The sequence below is a fragment of the Scyliorhinus torazame genome, chromosome 17 (assembly GCF_047496885.1).
Source record: "Scyliorhinus torazame isolate Kashiwa2021f chromosome 17, sScyTor2.1, whole genome shotgun sequence".
Taxonomy (NCBI): Eukaryota; Metazoa; Chordata; class Chondrichthyes; order Carcharhiniformes; family Scyliorhinidae; genus Scyliorhinus; species Scyliorhinus torazame.
In genome coordinates, this window is record NC_092723.1 from 133,337,376 (window position 1) to 133,358,998 (window position 21,623).

The 21,623-nt window shown below is 45.0% G+C and overlaps 1 protein-coding gene across 9 annotated transcripts in view; it reads right to left on the bottom strand.

The window, feature by feature from the left end:
• The window catches only part of tom1l2b (target of myb1 like 2 membrane trafficking protein b), a 143,774-nt gene that overhangs the window by 36,649 nt on the left and 85,502 nt on the right, over positions 1-21,623 (bottom strand). For all 9 annotated transcript variants that reach the window (XM_072481070.1, XM_072481064.1, XM_072481063.1 and 6 more), the window contains exons 9-12: positions 11,356-11,404; positions 10,996-11,119; positions 6,053-6,182; positions 5,862-5,937 (exon numbers count right to left, since the gene is read on the bottom strand). In XM_072481070.1, coding sequence (XP_072337171.1) covers positions 5,862-5,937; positions 6,053-6,182; positions 10,996-11,119; positions 11,356-11,404 — 379 coding nt within the window. The remainder of the gene's footprint in view (positions 1-5,861; positions 5,938-6,052; positions 6,183-10,995; positions 11,120-11,355; positions 11,405-21,623) is intronic.

A 21,623-nucleotide genomic window follows, 5' to 3' on the forward strand; every position in this document is an offset into this window, starting at 1 on the left:
TGTGAAGGACAGGCACCTGACATCCAACATTAGACGGCTCTTAAATGTTATAATGATGCCAGCGGAGGGGCGCGAGGTTGAGGTTGGCCGGAATCATGGAGACACTGGAAGAATGTGGGCGGTTTCCAGGGTACAAACTAAATATGGGAAAGAGTAAGGTGTTTGCGATTCAGGCACGGGGCAGGAAAGGAGACTGAGGGAGTTACCTTTTAAAGTGGTGGGGAAGAGTTTCAGGTATCTGGGGATTCAGGTGGCTAAGGATTGGGGGTAGCTCCACAAGTTAAATTTGGGTACAGCGGTTGATCAGATGAAAAGGGATTTCTGTAGGTGGGACATGCTCCCGCTGACACTGGCGGGGAGGGTGCAAACGGTGAAGATGAGTCCTCCCGAGGCTGGAGGCGGCATCTTGTAAGGGTACGAGTTTGGAGGCCTAATTAACAGCGCCCCTGCCGTTCTCGCCGGCTCAGTACTCCACAAGCCCAGTGGTGGTGGCAGCCCTGAGGGTGTTGGGGCAATGGAGACAGAACATGAGATTGGAGGGGGAGTCACCGATCTGTGACAATCATCGTTTTGTTCCGGGGGGGGGGGCTGGATGGGGGCTTTAGAAGGTGGCAGCGGGCAGGGATTGAGAGATTTGGAGATCTCTTCATTCAGGAGGGTTTCCCAAGCATGGAGGCTTTCGAGGAGGAGTTTGAGTTGCCGGGTGGGAATGGGTTTCGATACCTGGAGGTACGGGACTTTGTCCGGAGCCAGGTTCCAAGCTTTCCTCGCCCCCCCCTAAGGGGACTACAGGATAGGGTAATGTCAAAAACGGCGGTTGGGGAGGGGAGGATCTCGGAGATATACAAGGAATTGATGGAGTGGGAAGGGGTCCAAATCGGGGAGGTGAAGAGGAAGTGGGAGGAAGAGTTGGGAGGGGAGTTGGAAGTCAGACTATGGGAAAAGTCCTTGAGGAGAGTCAATTCATCCTTGTTGTATGCCAGGCTTAGTCTGATCCTGTTCAAGGTGGGCTCATAGGACTGTGGCCCGGATGAGGGAGTGGAGGATAGGTGCAGACACTGTGGGGGAAGCCCGGCGAATCATGGGGTTAGGTGGATTGGCCATGATAAATTGCCCTTAGTGTCCAAAATTGCCCTTAGTGTTGGGTGGGGTTACTGGGTTATGGGGATAGGGTGGAGGTGTGGACCTTGGATGGGGTGCTCTTTCCAAGAGCCGGTGCAGACTCGATGGGCCGAATGGCCTCCTTCTGCACTGTAAATTCTATGAAATCTATGTACATAGCTTCTGGGCATGTCCGAAGTTCAGGGGATTCTGGCAGGGATTTGTGGACATCATGTCGGAGGTCCTGGAAGGGAGGGTAACTCAAGAGTCCAGAATTGGCAATATTTGGGGTATCGGAGGATCCAGGGGCCCGTGGGGAGGGGAGAAAGACCGACGTTTTGGCCTTTGCCTCCCTGGTGGCCCGGAGAGGGATTTTGTTGGGATGGAGGGACTCGGAACCTCCCAAGTCAGGAGTGTGGGTCAGCGACATGGCAGGGTTTCTCAGGCTGGAAAAGATTAAGTTTGCCTTGAGAGGTTCAATTCAGGGGTTCATTCGGAGGTTGCAGCCGTTCATCGACTTCTTCAAGGAAAATTGAATGTCAGCAGCAGGGTGGGGGGGCTGGAAAATGGGAGGCAAGGTAGTGTAAGACAAGGACATGGAACTTTGTATACGGGTAATTAGGAAGCAGGGCGGGGGTAGTAGGGGATTGTATTTTTAGGTTTTTTGCGTGTGCCGGCCCGCTCGGTTGTTTAAGAAATGTTAAAGTGCACAGCAGCAGCTGTCCACCAGGGGGGGGGGGGGGGGGGTGGTACTTTGTGTTTGCTACTGTGTTTATTATCGTTTAATGAGGGGCTTGTATATTGGGGGAATACGTGACATAGCTATAAGATGTTTATTTATGTGTTCTTTGTTTTTCTTTTTTCTGTATGGGGGGGGTTGTTGAAAATATGTAAAAATTTGAATAAAAATATTTAAAAAAAAAAAGAAATGTTAAAGTGTTAAAACTGTGAAAATTACAAATGATTCAATAAAATATTTTCTTTAAAAAAAGAAGAGGTGGGACAAGGGGAGAAAGGAGAAAGTATGGGAGAGGGGGGCGAGAAAAGAATTTGAGAAGTAGGAAAATAAGTGAGATTTTCTGAATAAAGAACATAACACAATAAAGCACACTTTAGAGCTCAATGCTGTTCATTCCGAACAGCCTCACGGTTCAGATGTGCAAGCACTGTAGCATGAGCCTTGGATTCCATTGTCCTCTTCCATTACTTTGCTTACCCTTTGTCTCCAAAATATATTAGAACTTAAAACGCATTTGGCACACAAACACAGCTGCAATTCTTGAATGATTTGATTAAATGGACTTGAATATTTTGTTTGCTGATTTATTTCAAACATTTATACTACATACATCAAGATTAGTAATCTTTTTGAAATGCACATCAATCCTTTCAGACGGATTTGGAAACAGCCTTTAAAGTCCAGATGACAGTAATAAACTGATATTTGCTGGTTTAGGAAGACTGTGGCAATTTCATCAAATGTACACACGTACAAAAAGTGATTTCCGCTTGTATCTGAACATTCCATTTTACCCATTTGGTAAAATAACCCTTTTCAGCAATTTGAATATAAAAATATAAAATGAAAGGAATGAAGCCTAGAAGGAAAATCCTCTACAAAAGACAAATCACAACAACTACCGACAGATAACTACAGTTGGCCCTACAACAAATAATACGGGTTGAAGTCAAGCTCAACTGAACAGCAATCTAGACAGTCGACAACTACAAACAGTAGTTGTCGAAATTTAGTGAAACACAGACAAAATGTTGAGAGTAGCAATTAGTAACACTGATGTCTAAAGAACCACAGAAAAGCAAATTGTGTATAATCCTCATGGACATAAGTAATTATCCAGAAACAAAGTTCGAAAAGTTGTAGTTTCTTTTGTAATTTCATACAATTACTCTGGGATTCCAAACACAATTCAAGAAAATAAACATTACATAAGATGGGAGACTATATCACGGATGTTTACATGCAATATCACAGGGCTGGTGCCCGTAGGATTTTAAATTGAAAATTGCTATGTGGACTGAGTACTGTGCAAGAGTCAACAGCAGCCCTCCCTCCCTAGAGTAGATGTTTGGTACAAGTGCTGACAAAAACAAAGTTTGAATTTGCAGTAATCATTCCATTTTATTATTCAAATCTAAATCTGCTCATTCAGATAACTGAAGTTTCACATTTTACTTAGTTCAACTAAGTAAATCATGGCAAATTGCTCAATTCTTATTTTCACCTACAGTGGAAGTCTATTATAGCTTTCAATTTTTTTTTAAGAGAACCCAATTATTTTTTTCCCAATTAAGGGGCAATTTAGCGTAGGATAGCGTAGGGTAGGGGCACCTACCCTACACATCTTTGGGTAGTGGGGGGTGAGACCCACGCAAACACAGGGAGAATGTGGAAACTCCACACAGTGACCCGGGACCTCAGCACGTGAAGCAGCAGTGCTAACCACTGTGCCACCCCTATTATAGCTAATACAATTCATAATAAAAGTTAGAGAAAACTAAGTTTGGAGTGAAAGTTTACTTTTGTACCCGACTGTAATTTTAAACCCAGAACCCTTTAGGTGGTGATGGGAATAGCATTTACTGACTTAAGTACGCCACCCCTACATATATATTACAAGCCAAACTTGATAATGACTCTGTGGAAAGTGGGGGGAGGAGCTCTATTACGCATCCTCTTCATTTACTCAAATGGCAGAGCATTGCTGCATGTCCCTGTGATCTTCTGAAGTCTCGTCATCTGCTCTCAATACATTCAAAAGCCATCTCAAAAGTTAATACAATGACTGCGCATTTAGTAACCTCCCCTCTCCTACTTTCTGCTTAGCGTGCAATATTGACACGTAAAGTGCCTTGGGATGCTCAATTAAGTGGAAGATATGTTGCTGCTGTCAATTTTAAACTGGGAGGTGTGGATAAACGGAGGACAGAACATTTTATTCTCCCTTGCTGTATGGCCTGTTTTCTGAACTTCTCTGTAATAAGATAGTTAAAAAATCAGGGAATCACCAACTCAAATCTGCAGTATTGTAATCTACATCATGATACATATTTCTGCAGCTGTATGTGATTTAGCAGCAGTATGTGATTAAGCCATTGGATACACTTTGATTTTGTAGGTGTTAACATTACAGAAATTGCTTGTGTTTTAGAAATGGTGAATCATCTAGCGGTTGATATTTTGGAGACTTATTTGCCATGTCACTGAATGGTAAGCTTACAGGTCATTTTCCAAACCATGCAGGAATCTCAACCATAACACTGGGCAAATGTCAAGCAAAAGCATCAGTCCAAAAGTACACTAAAGGGACATTTAACCTGTCCTGATTTATTCTAGATACTAGCAACCAATTTCAGGAGAGAGTGACAGTTGTCTTAAAGCTGGTCACTAGCCTCATAATATCTGGTCAAGTGCAATACAAGGGGGAAGGTATTTTAAAGTGCAATGGCTATTTAACGCTCAAAATATTTTAAACACGAGCCTTATACTTGAGCAGATGAATATGATGACATCTAGTGGCACCTTTGGGGCTGTTGTTTAAAATGAAAGCACAACACACAGCCATCTGTGTTAACACAACATGCAAAAGAATGGGGGCGATTCTCCCAAAAAATATCTAAGTTAATTTGTGGCGGGTTTTTCATGGAGTTTCCCTCCGGCTCTGCCAACGAGTTCCCCACCGCTATTCAAAGACACGTAGTGACTTTTTTGGGCCTGGGGAGTTTCTCACTGGTTTAGCCCACACTTAGAAGTTTTTTTGCACTGGTACACCGATCTCTATGTAAGCTTGTGGTTTCCACAACCACAGTCCCCCCCCCCCCCCCAAGTGAGGATACCCCACTGAGGGGTCCCCCCTCTTCAGCCCCCCCCCCCCCAAGCCTCCTTACAGCATCCATTCCCTTCTAGGTCCCCACCCATCACCAACCCAACCTCCTGGAGGCCCCTACTTAGCTGCCCTGCAATCCCCCACCCTTCAACCCCCCCCCCCCCCCCCCCCCCCCACCCCTCATTTCATGTGCATGTTCCATCTTGCCCCCTGACCCTTGGCACTGCCACCCTGGCAGTGCTCCTGTTGACTTAGCAGTGCCATCCAGGCACATTGACAGTGCCAGGGCAGCAGTGCCAAGGTGCCATGGTGCCTGCATTCCAGGGGAGGGCCAGGTAACCACCCTGTACTTACCTTGACCACCCAGGGGTCTCCGATGGCCCAGGAGACCCCCTCGGGTGCCGTCACCTGTTCCACGTTTTGTGGACCAGCTTTGATCGGCATGGGGAGGTTGGAGAATCGAAGGAGGCCAGTGGATCCCACACAGGTTGGTAGGTTTACACACTACTTCCGCGAGCATAATTCGGTCCCTCCTATTTGGGGCTGGGTTCGACTCCGACATCTCACAGGATTTCAGAGAATCCCGGGAGACGCAGAGTCTGTCAAGAGGCTCGCTGCAAACCTCTCCCGGCATTCTCTGGCCGTGTTGCGCTGAAGCGAGAGCGCAACACGGCCGTAGAAGCGTGCCCAATAAAAAGTGCAAAGCCAAAATATAACAAATCTATATAGAGGGTGTTCTTGAAAATTGAATTCCTCAGTTATATTTTTCATTATAATTTGGTGTAACAAGCAAATTATGCATGAATGGTTTAATCACCCATCCTTCAATTGCAATACCAATATTGTGAAAGAACTTAAAACATTTACATGGAAAGAATGTTTTCATTCAATTAAAAAAAAAGTTAGAGCTCTTACCACTGCTGCATTATTTTGTCGAACATCAATGGCAGTTGCCAATCCTCCAACTGACTGTAAATCCTCATATGTTACACTACAAGGAAGAAAAATACATTTCAAATATTTGCAGCAGCTAGGTGTCCAACAGGAAGTTAACTCCCCATATGTTAGTATCATACACATTTCTATTCAGACTTGGGTACACTTACTTTTTGCGCTGATCAGCCAGAGAACTACTTCTGGTCTGTGCAAACATATCAAAGTTAGCCGAATCTCGAGCATCTGGATTGCAGTTGGTCAATGAGCTGAGGGTACCACTGACATTATCTGCGCCCAGGTCTGAAAACAATAAATACTTCAGTACTAGTTTGACCAATATTAAAGTTGTAGCTAATAAAACAAACAACTCCATACAGAAGCACAAAATACTAGTTGGTGCTGGAAATCTGCAATAAAAATTGAAAATGCAGGATATCTGGCAGGATCTATGGAGAGAGAAACAGAGAGAGAAACATTTCAGGTCAATGACCTTTCAATATAACTGGAAAACATTAGCGATGTGACAGGTTTGAAGCAAATATTGTGACAGGGAAAGTGGGAGATGATGGTAGAACAAAAGGGATCATTCCCAAGAAGATGAAGTATAGATCTCCGGCTGCGCCAACATTTATTGCCCATACCCAATTGCCCTTCAGGGGGCAGTTAAGAATCAACCACGTTGCTGTGGGTCTGGAGTCACATGTAGGCCAGACCAGGTAAGGATGGCAGATTTCCTTCCCTAAAGGACATTAGTGAACCAGATGGTTTTTACAACAATCAATATGGTTTCATGATCATTAGACTTTTAATTCCAGATTTTTTATTGAATTCAAATTTCACCATCTGCAGTGGCTGGATTTGAACCTGGATCCCCAAAGCAATACTTTGGGTGTCTGGTTTACTAGTCCAGTGATAATACCACTACGCCACTGCCTTCCCTTCTGTGAAAAACCTCACGTGGACAACAGGGGATGACTGATTGATCTCGCCAAGGGCTTAGTAAAATACAAGTTCCAGTGGTGAATGGGCAGAAGCCCACTGAGCTGGGGCTCATTAGCGGGACATTTGAAATAGCTCTCAGACCCGGGCTGGCAGTTCCCAATCGTCCTGGGCTGGGACGTTTATTTTGTGTCCGCAGTAGGGGCTTTATTTTCAGTTTAAAATAAACCAGTTTAGGGCGGCACAGTGGTTAGTGCTGAGAGGAAGGGTGGTCAAAAGACATGACCCAGGCAAGCTTGCCAGAAATCAGCAGTATGTGTGTCGTCCAGGCTGAAAGCCAAAGCCATCTCAGACCCGAGCCTTGCAAGTCTATCAGCCTTTAAGGGCAGCACAGTGGCGCAGTGGTAGCATTGCAGTCTCATGGCGCCGAGGACCCGGGTTTGATCCCGGCTCTGGGTCAGTGACGGTGTGGAGTTTGAACATCGTCCTTGTGTCTGCATGGGCCTCAACCCAAAGTTGTGCAGGATAGATAGATTGGCCACACTAAATTGCCCCTTAATTGGAAAAAGAGAATTGGGTACTCTAAATTTATTTTATAAATAATATAAATTAAACCAGTTTGGTCTTTCACTCCGCACCTCCTGGAATTATTACATTGGTGACGAGGATCGGGCGAAGATCAAGCATGGAATTCTGAACAGCCTTTTTGAAACTCCCCAACGCCTTTTTGAAACACCCTTGTTTGGATCTGAGGATACAAGATCTCTCTCTCTCTCCCTTCTTCTCCTGCTCGAGATCTTCGCAAGAACATCAACCAGAAACTGCGATCGCTACCCGATAAAGACTCCTAGCCATCGACCTGTATCAGCCTTTTTGAATCCCGCGGGCCAGATCCGATTCGATAAGCCATTCGTTTCCCTGACCTGGTGGGCCCTTCCTAAAGTTAAGTATTGGCCAGTAGTGGTAGGTTTCTATATAGATAGTAGGATTATTGTATAAGCATTACTTGTTGTATATAATAAATGATCGTTGATTTCAATCTTACTAAGCTGTGTGCTGACTTATTAATCATAACTCGAGCTTGAACCACGTGGCGGTATCAGAAAGATACCTGGCGACTCGTGAGCAAAGGTGACATAATCAGAGGTAATAAAACTAAAGCTAAAAAGAGCAACACATCGATAGGATGATGGCACAGAGAGACCAATAGCATATGCAGACAGAACCTTGGCGGATGCGGAAAGACGCTATTCTCAGATTGAAAAGTAAGGATTGGTTGTTATTTTGGGGGCGAAGAAATTCCACCTTTATGTCTACAGCCGATGTTTCACAAATGTAACAGACCATAAACTCTGCTGGGCCTTTTCAAAAAGGACAGATCTATTTCTCCCATAGCCTTGGCTTGGATCCAACATTGGGCATTGTTAGCAGCCTAAAAAGCTCTCTTGAGCACTGCCCAGGACCGCCTTGGGGGACGCATGGTAGAAGAGTGGTTAGCACTGCTACCTCACAGTGCAAGGGTTTGATTCCGACCTTGGGTGAGTGTCTGTGTGGAGTTTGGACGGTCTCTCAGTGTCTGTGTGGGTTTCCTCCAGGTGCTCGTTTCCTCCCACATTCCAAAGATGTGCAGGTTAGGTGGATTGGCCATGCTAAATTGTTCTTGGTGTCCCAAGATGTGTAGGTTAGGTGGGATTATAGGTATTGTGCCTGGGTGCTCTTTTCAAGATGTGTTGGTTAGGTGGGGTTACAGGGACTAGGCGCTCTTTCAGAGGGTTGATGCAGGCTTGATGGGCCAAATGGCCTCCTTGTACACTGTAGGGATTCTATTCTATGGATTCACATATTGCCAACGTGTCTGCCCTGAGTCACCTCCCGCTGCCCACAAGCTTGGCTCCTGGCATTGGAAGAAATAATCATGACCATGAACTTCCTGCATACTTTGCCAATATCTGAGAAGCAGATTCAAGCGTTGACAAGAAGAACCCCACACTGGTAAAATTGCGCCATACGATCTTCAGTAGCGGAATCTGAGGACACCCCACAGATGACATGAAACCCTTCCTCACTAAACGACAAGAGCTGAGTGTAGAAGATGGCATCATCTATGGGAAGCCTGAGTAGTCAGCCCCAGCCAGGTTGGCGCCAAATCTTGACAGAATTATACAATGGACACCCCGGATATCCAAGATGTAAATGCTTGCAAGGATCTACGTCTCGTGACTCGGGCTCGATACAGGCATCGGGAATTTGGTGAACCAGGATCTCCCACTTTCGGACTATGTGCTGCGGTATTCCGGCACCTTACCTGTGGGAGTCACCGGCACGGGCCCCATCACCTCCTCCTCCCTCAGGGTGCCCGATGTTTCCCGGGCTACTCCATGGGGGTGCGAGGAGAGCCATGCCCTGAGACTCCTCCGCCACCTGGAGACCCGCTCCAGTCTCGACCAGGGTCCGCACTCTCATGGCCATGTAGCAGAGAGTGGACCTTCGCCATCTGGGACTGCACCACATCACCCATTGACTGTGTCACCAACTTCTGGGTCTGTGTCACATCAGCCAGTGACTGCAATATCTACCTCTGGGACTGGGCCACCTCCTGCTCTGTCTGCACCTCGTCGGCCAGCGCCTGGGAAATGTCGCCATGTTCCCAGCCACGGCCTGCTGTGACTGTGCCACGCTCAGGGGCGCTGCTGCAATTTCCAGGTGGCTCTGGGACATGACCGCCTGTGAGGCGGCAAACCTGTCCTGGGCCTCAGCCAGCGCCTGCACATAATGCTCTAGGTCTTGGATATGCTGATCCATAGCCGAAACGGTTGCCCCCCCCCCCCGCCCAATGCCTTCACCGCAGATGTCACCCGATGTTGGCCTGGGAGGCACGCACTGTCGGCACCACCTCCTGCTGCTGCATTCGGTTGGACTCCTCCAACTGCACCTGCAGGTGCTAGATGCTCGCCGACAACCCCTCGTAGTCCCTGGCTCTGCGACTGTATCTCCACTATGAATGGGACTGTCTGTTCCAGAAGCTAGAGACCCATCTGGACGGCAGCCAGTTCCTCGGGTCAGCCTGCCCTCCGACCATCCGCCCCCTCGGGTGTTCCTACCTCCACCTGTTGTACCAGGTCAATTGCGTGGTGAGCACCAGAGTGTCCCAAGAGCCTCTTCACTGATATGCCCAACCGAGGTGAGTGTCCCTGGGATGGTGGAGGGTGTTGGAGACAGCTGTGACGGAAAATCATTGTCATCCTCCGACCCGAGCTCCGGGGTCTCCCGGGTCTCGGGCGAAGTGCTGTTGCCCAAGCTGTTTTCAGCTTTTGTGCCCGGCTCACGGTAGAAACAGAAGATGACAATTGTTAGACAGTCCGACGCATGCAGCCCAGGTAGCTGGTGACCTCAGTGGCAGGTCACCCGGCCATAGCAGCCGTTATGGGTGCCGGCATGTGGGGTAGGGTGGGGTTCGCCCGCTCTCCGGGCTGGGGGTATAGGGTATGCGTGTATGGGATGGGGTTAATACATTACCTGCAGAGATCATCTACAACACGTTCAGTAAAGAATTAAAATAATTTTAAAAGAACATTCACAATCCTTGCTTATGCTCCAGGTAGTAATGAAAAACAGGCTTCCTTGAAGTTGTACAGCCTAATCTTTTCTGCAGAAATCTGTGGGCGGTATGGTGGCACAGTGGTTAGCATTGCTGCCTCACAGCGCCAAGGTCCCAGGTTTGATCCCGGCTCTGGGTCACTGTCCGTCCGTGTGGAGTTTGCACATTCTCCCCTGTTTGCGTGGGTTTCGCCCCACATTTCAAAGATGTGCAGGGTAGGTGGATTGGTCATACTAAATTGCCCCTTAATTGGAAAAAATGAATTGGGTACACTAAATTTATTTTAAAAAAGAAATCTGATCCAACATGTCAACCACCCAGCACCGTGGATCGGCTGCATAAAAAAGGTCATGCAGTCTGATTATGATAAACTCATACTAGGTTTATTGGTTAATCCACTAAGGAGTCACCAATCCTGACAATATCAGATGACAAATATAAATTCACAGCAATTCTTTATCTTTGGCAACTGTGATCACACTTTAATGACTTATTTACTCGGTTTCCAATCAGAAAATTCTGGTTAATCTTGTTGAGGTTAGATAATCTGGAAAGATAATGAAATAACTTCTTTACCTAGCCCAGCGAGCTGTGAGGACAGAGAAGGAGCAGTCATGTTTCCAACCATTGGGCTCACAACTGCAGGGGAACCTGGGCCCAAGTCTATTAGATTATCTGTGTCTGTAACTTCATTCAATACCTAAAGAAATAAGACAGAGGTGAACAAAATGTGATGTTTTAAAAACTTCCAATCGTCAAAAACTGCCGTAGATTTTTCAGATTAAATTGAAGACATCCAAGAATGTCTTCAAATTAATTCCCGGTGGTTGCTGAAACACAAACAGACTAAGAAGAAATTATATGATGTTTACACAACAACCATGATTCAGCAGATGACGATATCAGCGTTTAAAAAAATGCATAGTCAATACTTACTCCATCTTCTGCATCCTGACTTCCACGTCCTGATCTACATCGTTCAAATCTGCACAGAAGAGATGAGAAATCAGAAAAAGCTATATGGCTACATATTAGCTGTTAGCTTTAAAGGCTCCAACATGCCCCCATGGAAATGCGACCAAATTTAAAAATCCAAATTCTTCTGCTTGGTTAGTTACTGTTGGGGTTTTCAGTGTGCAGTGATATTCCTCACATTTCAGCCGTATAAAACTAGGTACAGAAACAGAACTACTTGGGCTACAATATCAATGTTACATTTTGCCCCCAACATCTTCCTTTAGCTCTGCTCCCCTCACATCTTCCTTTAGCTCTGCTCCCCTCACATTGTCCTTTAGCTCTGCTCCCCTCACATCTTCCTTTAGCTCTGCTCCCCTCACATCTTCCTTTAGCTCTGCTCCCCTCACATCGTCCTTTAGCTCTGCTCCCCTCACATCTTCCTTTAGCTCTGCTCCCCTCACATCTTCCTTTAGCTCTGCTCCCCTCACATCTCCCTTTAGCTCTGCTCCCCTCACATCTTCCTTTAGCTCTGCTCCCCTCAATTAGGTTATGTTGCCAAGTTCCCTACAATGTTCCCCCCCCAAAAAAAGAACCTCAAAGTCTATTGCAGTCTTTTGCCTTATTTGAATTATTTATAATGTGTCAATGTATGGTGTTTTTTGAAGAGGTATCTGCCTGGCAATGTGGAAAATTGCCCAGGTGTGTCCTGTACACAAGAAACAGAACCCAGCCAATTACTGCTCTACCAGCAAAGTGAGAGAAGGAGTCATCAACAGTGCTACCAAGCAGCACTTACTCAGCAATATCCAGCTCACGGATGCTCAGTTTGGGTTTCGCCAGAGTCACTCAGCTTCTGACCTCATTACAACCTTGGTTCAAACATGGACAAAAGAACCGAATGCCAGAGAGTGACTGCCTTTGACATCAAGGCAATATTTGACAGTACGGCAAGAAGGAGCCCTAGCTAAACTGGCGTCAATGGGAATCGGGGGGGGGGGGGGGGGGGGGACTCTCTGCTGGGTGAAGTCATACCTGGCACAAAGGAAGATTGTTGTGATGGTTGGAGATCATCTCAGCTACAGGACATCACTGCAGGAGTTCGTCAGGTGTCCTAGGCCCAACCATCTTCAGCTGCTTCATCAATGACCTGCCTTCAATGACCTCCCTTCCATCATAAGGTCAGAAGAGGGGGTGTTTGCAGATGACTGCACAAAGTTCAGCACCATTCGCGAATCCTCAGATAATGAAGCAGTAGTCCATGTCCAAATGCAGCAAGATATGGACAACTTCCAGGCTTGGGCTGACAATTGACAGTTACATTTGCACTATATAAGTGCCACGCAACAACCATCGCCTATACAAGAGGATTTAACCATCGCCCCTTGACATTCAATGGCATTTCAATCCCTGATGGTAATGCCATGGGCAAATAGGGTTAAAGAAAATCCCACGGCTTTTTACACAAAAGCAAGAGGGTAGCCAGGGAAAGGGTTGGCCCACTGAAGAACAGGCAAGGGAATCTATGTGTGGACCCAGATGAAATGGGCGAGGTACTAAATGAATACTTTGCATCAGTATTCACCAAATAGAAGGAATTGGTAGATGTTGAGTCTGGAGAAGTGTGTAGATAGACTGGGTCACATTGAGATCCAAAAAGACGGTGTTGGGCGTCTTGAAAAATATTAAGCTTGATAAGTCCCCAGGGCCTGATGGGATCTACCCCAGAATACTGAAGGAGGCAAGAGAGGAAATTGCTGAGGCCTTGACAGAAATCTTTGGATCCTCACTGCCTTCTGGTGATGTTCCGGAGAACTGGGGAATAGCCAATGTTGTTCCTCTGTTTAAGAAGGGTAGCAAGGATAATCCAGGGAACTACAGGCCAGTGAGCTTTACGTCAGTGGTAGGGAAATTACTGGACAGAATTCTTCGAGACAGGAAGGGGTGTTAAGAGATCTAATGTTTATTTAAGTTGTTGAGTTCATGGAATAAACAGTATTTTGTGTTTAAAAACCCACGTGTCCATAATTGTAATCCCACACCTCGGAAACAAGCCGTGTGCTAGGAAAAGCAACATTAAAGGGAGAGGTTGGTTGAACTCCATGATACATTTTGGGGTTCTGAAAACGCCTCACCCATAACAATTGGGGGCTTGAGGGGGATAAAAGTCTATCTATTGGATTGGCTTTTGTGAACTTAAAGACAGTGAAGGATTGTTGCTTTTCCGGTGTGGTATTTTAGTTTAAGCGGGGAGAGTGTTGTGAACAATGGCTCTTTCAGAGGCTCAGAAGTTTTTGGGGGTGGAGAATATCACACGTAGTTCCTTATGGACAGAAACGAAAAGCAGACTGTTAGATTTGGCAAGAACATTGCAGTTAACATTACCTGACAAAATGCGAAAAGATGAGGTAATTATAGCGGTGGTTAGGCATTTAAAGATGCCTGAGATACAGTTTGACTCATTGGAAATGACAAAAATTCAGTTGCAAATTAAACAAATGGAACAGGAGAAAGAATTAAAGCGGCTTGAATACGAGAGTGAGAGGGGAAAAAGAGAAAGAGAGAGAGGAAAAAGAAAAGGAGAGAGAAGAAAGGAGAAAAGAAAGAATAGCCCTAGCAGAACAAAAATACAAAGAAAGGGAGATACAGATCAGGGAAAAAGATAAAGAGAGGGAGTTTGAACTTCAAAAAATGGCCATGAAACATGACAATCAGTCAAAATTGGCAGACGTAAAGGGAAACGTTGGATGATTGTGATGAGGATAATGAGAAAGAGCGCCATAGTCGAAGGCTTGGTGGGAATCTATTTAAATATGTCCAAGCATTGCCAAGGTTTGACGAGAAGGAAGTGGAAGCCTTTTTCATTTCATTTGAGAAGGTAGCTAAACAAATGAAATAGCCACAGGCCATGTGGGTATTACTGATTCAAACAAAGCTGGTAGGTAGAGCTAGTGAAGTGTTTGCATCACTACCGGAGGAGGTATCTGGAACGTATGAGGAGGGGAAGAAATCCATCTTAGTGCATATGAGCTAGTGCCTGAAGCTTACAAACAAAGGTTTAGAAATTTAAGGAAAGAATTTGGTCAAACATACATGGAGTTTGAAAGGCTCAAACAGAGTAATTTTGATAGGTGGATAAGGGCTCTGAAAATAGACCAAACGTATGAAGCTCTCAGAGAAATTATACTTTTGGAGGAGTTTAAAAATTCAATTCCTGATATAGTGAGAACTCATGTGGAAGAACAGAGGGTTAAAACTGCGAGATTAGCAGCGGAAATGGCAGATGATTATGAATTAGTTCATAAATCAAAGATTGGTTTCCGACATCAGTTTCAGCCGGTGAGGGATAGAAACTGAGGACATGAGAAATACTCAAGTGGTAAAGATAAAGGTGATCTGATGGGAGGCAATAAAGAGAGTGTACCTCAGATTTAAAAAGAAATCCAGGAGGGTGGAAAAGAAATGAAAAGTTTCAGATGTTTTCACTGTAATAAACTAGGCCATGTAAAGTCACAGTGTTGGTGGTTGAAGAAAAGCACTGGAAAGGCTAATGTGGTAAAACAGGATAAGACAGTGGGATTTGTTAGAGTGGTAAAGGAAAACCCAAGGGAAGCGAAGGAGGTGCAAACGATTGTACAGCCTGTTCAAGAAGTAATTGTTAAGAAGGTGCCAGATGTCTTTAAAGAATTTGCTTGTGTGGGTAAAGTTTACTCATGTGTATCAGGAGGAGCAGGTAAAGAAGTCACAATTTTAAGAGATACAGGGGCTAGTCAATCTTTAATGGTAAGAGATGAGGAATTATGTAGTTTGGGAAGAATGTTGCCAGAAAAGGTGGTGATATGTGGAATTCAGGGTGAGCGGAGTAGCGTTCCATTATATAAGGTAAGGTTGGAAAGTCCAGTGAAGAGTGGTGAAGTGGTAGTAGGAGTAATAGATAAACTATCTTGTCCAGGAATACAGTTTATCTTGGGTAATGATATAGTTGGATCGCAGGTTGGAGTGATGCCTACTGTGGTTAATAAGCCAGTGGAAAATCAGTCAACTGAAGTGTTGAAGGACGAATATCCTGGTATTTTTCCGGATTGTGTAGTAACAAGGTCACAAAGTCACAGGTTAAGACAAGAGGAGAAATCAAAGAGTGAAGATGAAGTTGAAGTGCAATTATCAGAAACGATTTTTGATCAGATGGTTGAAAAAGAACAAGAACAGGTGAAGAATGACCGGATATTTTTAGTTCAGGAAAATTGGCGGAGTTACAACAGAAAGATGTAGAAATAAAACGTATATATCAGAAAGCATATACAGAATAGGAATCTGAGAGTATACCAGAGTGTTATTACCGTAAAAATGATGTCTTGATGAGAAAATGGAGACCTGTACATATGCAGGCCGATGAAAAGTGGGCAGAAGTTCATCAAGTAGTATTGCCGGTAGGGTATAGAAAGGAGGTGTTGCGAGTTGCACATGAGGTACCAGTGGGAGGTCATTTAGGAATAAGGAAAACTCAAGCTAAAATCCAGAAACATTCTTATTGGCCTGGACTACATAAAGATGTAGTTAAATTTTGTCAATCATATCACACATGTCAAGTGATAGGGATACCTCAAGCAGTGATAAAACCAGCGCCTTTAATACCCATTCCAGCATTTGAGTAACCTTTTACAAGGGTCCTAATCGATTGTGTAGGACCGCTTCCTAAAACAAAAAGTGGGAATCAATATATTTTGACTGTAATGGATGTGTCTACTAGGTTTCCAGAGGCCATTCCAGTTCGTATATATTACAGCTAAAAGGATTGTGGAAGAGTTACTTAAATTCTTTACTAGATATGGACTACCCACAGAAATCCAATCGGATCAAGGAAAATGTTTTACCTCAAGGTTATACAAAGAAGTTATGGATAGCTTAGGAATAAAACAATTTAAATCAACTGCGTACCATCCAGAATCGCAGGGAGTGTTAGAAAGGTGGCATCAGACATTAAAGACAATGTTGAGGGTGTATTGTCAAGATTATCCAGAGGATTGGGATAAAGGAATCCCATTCGTATTGTTTGCAATTAGGGATGCACCTAATGAGTCTACCAAATTTAGTCCTTTTTAACTAATGTTTGGTCATGAGGTAAGAGGACCACTTAAATTGATTAAGGAAAAATTGGTGGGTGAGAAATCAGAAATTAGACTATTGGATTATGTGTCAAATTTTAGGGAATGATTAAATAGAGTTGAATTGGCTAGACAACATTTGAAAGTTGCACAAAATGTGATGAAACAGGTAGCAGACAAGAAATCCAAAGTTCGTAGTTTTGCCAGTGGGGATAAAGTTTTAGTGTTGTTACCAGTGGTAGGGGAGCCTTTAAAAACTAGGTTTTATGGACCGTATCAGATTGAAAGGAAATTAAATGAGGTGACTTATGTGGTAAAAACACCAGATAGAAGGAAGACTCACCGAGTGTGTCATGTGAATATGCTTAAAAGATACTTTGAGAGGGAAGGAGAGAAAAAGGAGGGGGTTTTAATGATTCTAACTCAAAGTGACGAACCAAATCCAGATGACTGTGAATTTGACATACCTCAAATTAAATTGGAAAATGAGGATGTTCTTAAAAATTGGGATGAATTGTTAAGTTACCTTCCAGAGGAAAAACAAACTGACCTGAGTTATTGATATCACATGGGCAAGTTTGTAGAGATAAATTGGGAAGTACTAAAATGTCTATTCATGATGTAGATTTGGGAAATGCTGTTCCTATCAAACAACATCCATATAGACTTAACCCTTTAAAATTGGCACAGGTTAACAAAGAGGTTGAGAGTATGCTTAAAAATGGCATAATTGAAGTGGGTTGCAGCCAATGGAGCTCACCCATAGTGATGGTACCTAAACCAGACGATAGCCAACGGTTGTGGGGTGGACTATCGAAAGGTGAATGCAGTTACAAGAACGGACTCTTATCCTATCCCACGTTTGGAAGATTGCATGGAGAAAGTGGGACAATCTGCTTTTATTTCCAACTTCCAGACATGGAAAGAACATTTAAAACATCGTATGGAGTTCTTCAATCGACTTCAGGTGGCGGGTTTGGTGATGAACCTAGCCGAATTTGGAGAAGCCCGAATCACTTTCCTTGCGGAATTTCCGATACCTTCAAGACAAAGGGAAATAATGCGATTTCTTAGCATGAGTGGATTTGATCGAACAGTTGTGCAAAAGTTTTGTGGCGTGATTACTCCACTGATGGAATTGCTGAAGAAACGTAAAAGATTTTACATCTTGACAGCGGACTTTCAACAGGCATTTGACTGCCTGAAAGCCGTGATCACCAATGCTCCTGTATTGGAGAATTGCAAGGGACTCTGTGGTCAGATTGAACTAAAGTATCTGCAGTTTAGTTAGCAGTTTGAAAAGAGCTTGGGGCGTGTCTGAGTTTGCAGTGAGCTGAAAGAGTGAGCATGAAAGACTATCTCTGGATCATTTGGGTGATTTAAACTCATAATTGTAAAGCCTTTAACCTGATGTGATTTTGTTTAAAGGTGTTAAGTCTCTTGGAAGTTTGAAGGAACATTTAAAGGAATTATTTACTGTTGCAATATTTTCTGATTTATCTTTGAAGTAAGGGGTGTTAAGAGATCCAATGTTTATTTAAGATGTTAAGTTGAGTTCATGGAATAAACAGTGTTTTGTGTTTAAAAACCCACATGTCCATAATTGTAATCCTACACCTAGGAAACAAGCCGTGTGCTAGGAAAAGCAACAAATACATTAAAGGGAGAGGCTGGTTGAACTCCATGATACATTTTGGGGTTCTGAAAACGCCTCGCCCATAACAGTAAGTATAGGCGCTGTTGTGCTTTCTTGGTGGTAGCGTCGACATGGGTGGACCAGGACAGATTTTTGGAGATGTGCACCCCTAGGAATTTGAAACTGCTAACCATCTCCACCTCGGCCCTGTTGATGCTGACAGGGGTGTGTACAGTACTTTGCTTCCTGAAGTCAATGACCAGCTCTTTAGTTTTGCTGGCATTGAGGGAGAGATTGTTGTCGCTGCACCACTCCACTAGGTTCTCAATCTCCCTCCTGTATTCTGACTCATCGTTATTCGAGATCCGGCCCACTATGGTCGTATCGTCAGCAAACTTGTAGACGGAGTTTGAACCAAATTTTGCCACGCAGTCGTGTGTGTACAGGGAGTAGAGTAGGGGGCTGTTGAAGAAAATAATACTCAGTACTTCGAGTTTTCGCGAAAGGTCCTTTATTTAACACAAAGTTCGTGGGGGGATTGGATAGACCAAAGTCATTCCAAATGTCCCCCCTCTACAGAGGTAAAGCAAACAATTTATATGTTACAGTAAGCAATATCTCGGACAAAATGCATTCTTTAGATTAGCAGAAAGACAGAAAAAAGGAGCAGGCCTCGAGTTCCCCGCCTAAGAAAAATAATAATTGCCTGCTGTCAGCAAAACAGTGTGCAGCTGTATGCTTCTTTACATTGTATGACCTTCTGACTGTTTCATACATAACCTCTTGACTAAATATAAGGCTAAATATCCATCATGCTTTGCCAAGTGCCTATTTCCATGAAATATAGTCAAGCAGCCGGTTAAAATGAATACAGAGTATTAAGGCAGCTAATCCGTCAACTAAAGTCCCTTCTCCAGGGGCTAAGTACGCAGCCTTGCTAGGCCCCGGTATTGAGGACTATTGTGGAGGTGTTGTTATTCATTCTTACTGATTGTGGTCTGTTCGTCAGAAAATCGAGGATCTAGTTGCAGAGTAGGGAGCCAAGTCCTAGGTTTTGGAGCTTTGATATGAACTTGGCTGAGATTATGGTGTTGAAGGCAGAGCTGTAGTCAATAAATAGGAGTCTGATGTAGGAGTCCTTGTTGTCGAGATACTCTAGGAATGAGTGTAACGCCAGCGAAATGGCATCTGCAGTTGCGACGGTATGCAAATTACAGTGGATCAAGGCATTCTGGGAGTATGGAGGTGATGCGCTTCATGATTAACCTCTCGAAGCACTTCATTACGACTGAAGTCAGGGCCACCGGACGGTAGTCATTGAGGCACGTTGCCTGGTTCTTCTTTGGCACCGGTATGATGGTGGTCTTCTTGAAGCAGGTGGGGACCTCGGAGTGGAGCAGGGACAGGTTAAAGATGTCCGCGAGCACCTCATAGAATCATAGAAGTTTACACCATGGAAACAGGCCCTTCGGCCCAACCAGTCCATGCCGCCCAGTTTTTACCATTAAGCTAGTCCCAGTTGCCCGCACTTGGCCCATAACCCTCTATACCCATCTTACCCATGTAACTATCTAAACGTTTTTTAAAAGACACAATTGTACCTGCCTCTACTACTACCTTTGGCAGCCCATTCCAGACACTCACTACCCTCTGAGTGAAGAAATTGCCCCTCTGGGCCCTTCTGAATCTCTCCCCTCTCACCTTAAACCTATGCCCTCTAGTTTTAGACTCCCCTACCTTTGGGAAAAGATGTTGACTATCTACCTTATCTATGCCCCTCATTATTTTATAGACCTCTATAAGATCACCCCTAAGCCTCCTACGCTCCAGGGAAAAAAGCCCCAGTCTATCCAGCCTCTCCTTATAACTCAAACCATCAAGTCCCGGCAACATCCTAGTAAATCTTTTCTGCACTCTTTCCAGTTTAATAATATCCTTTCTATAATAGGGTGACCAGAACGGCACACAGTATTCCAAGTGTGGCCGTACCAATGTCATGTACAACTTCAACAAGACGTCCCAACTCCTGTATTCAATGTTCTGACCAATGAAACCAAGCATGCCGAATGCCTTCTTCACCACCCTGTCCACCTGCGACTCCACCTTCAAGGAGCTATGAACCTGTACTCCTAGATCTCTTTGTTCTATAACTCTCCCCAACGCCATACCATTAACTGAGTAGGTCCTGGCCTGATTCGATCTGCCAAAATGCATCACCTCACATTTATCTAAATTAAACTCCATCTGCCATTCGTCGGCCCACTGGCCTAATTGATCAAGATCCCTCTGCCAGCTGGTCCGTGCAGGCTCTGAGTGCACGACCAGGGATCCCGTCCGGGCCTGTCGTCTTCCGAGGCTTCACTTTCAGGTAGGCCGATCTGACTTTGGAAGATGTGATGGTGGGTATGGGTGAGTTATGGGCTGCTGGGTCACTCGACAGCGGATTGTTGGTTACCTGCTCAAACTGAGCATAGAATGCATATGAGTTCATCGGGGAGGGGTGGGGTGCTGCCGGAGATGCTGCTCGGCTTCGCTTTGTAGCCCGTTATGTTGTTTAGTCCTTGCCACAATCGGCGAGAGTCTGTCAGTGACTCTAGCTTGGTTTGATATTCTCTCTTGGCATCTCGGATGGCTTTGCGGAGGTCGTACCTGGATTTCTTGTATAGGTCAGGGTCGTCTTACTTGAACACCTCAGATCTGTCCTTCAGTAGGGAGTCAATCTCGCGATTGAGTCATGGTTTCCGTTTGGGGAACGTACGTACTGCTTTCTTTAGCATGCAGTCGTCCACACATTTGCTGATGAAGTCTGTGACGGTGGTGGCATACTCATTTAAGTTGGTTGCTGAGTTCTTAAATATGGACCAGTCCACTGTCTCTAAGCAGTCACGTAAGAGCTCTTCGGTTTTCTTGGACCAGCACTTCACAACCTTCTTAGCTGAATTCTCCTGCTCGAGTTTCTGCTTGTATGCCGGGAGAAGGAGCACCGTCTTATGGTCTGATTTCCCCAAAGTGCGGTCGGGGGATGGAACAGTAGGCGCCCTTGATTTTCGAGTTGCAGTGGTCAAGAGTGTTGTCGTCCCTGGTGGGACAGGAGATGTGCTGGTGGAATTTTGGCAGTACACTCGTGAGGTTGGCTTTGTTAAAAGTCTCCGGCCACGATGAACAAGGCCTCTGGGTGTTCTGTTTCGTAATTGTTTATAACTGTGTACAGTTCGTCCTGCGCCTTCTTCACTTCTGCCTGGGGTGAGATGTAGACCGCTGTGATAATGGCTGAAGTGAGCTCACATGGAAGATAGTGTGGGTGGCACTTCACAGTCAGATATTCCAGGTCCGGGGAGCAGTAGGTCACCAGGGTCGCCACATCAAAGCACCAGGAGGTGTTGATGAGGAGGCAAACCCCTCCACCCTTCGCTTTGCCTGATGACGCGGTGCGGTCCGTCCGGTGAAGTTAGAAACCTTCAGGTTGTATGGCACAGTCCGGTAAGGCGGGGATGAGCCATGTCTCTGTG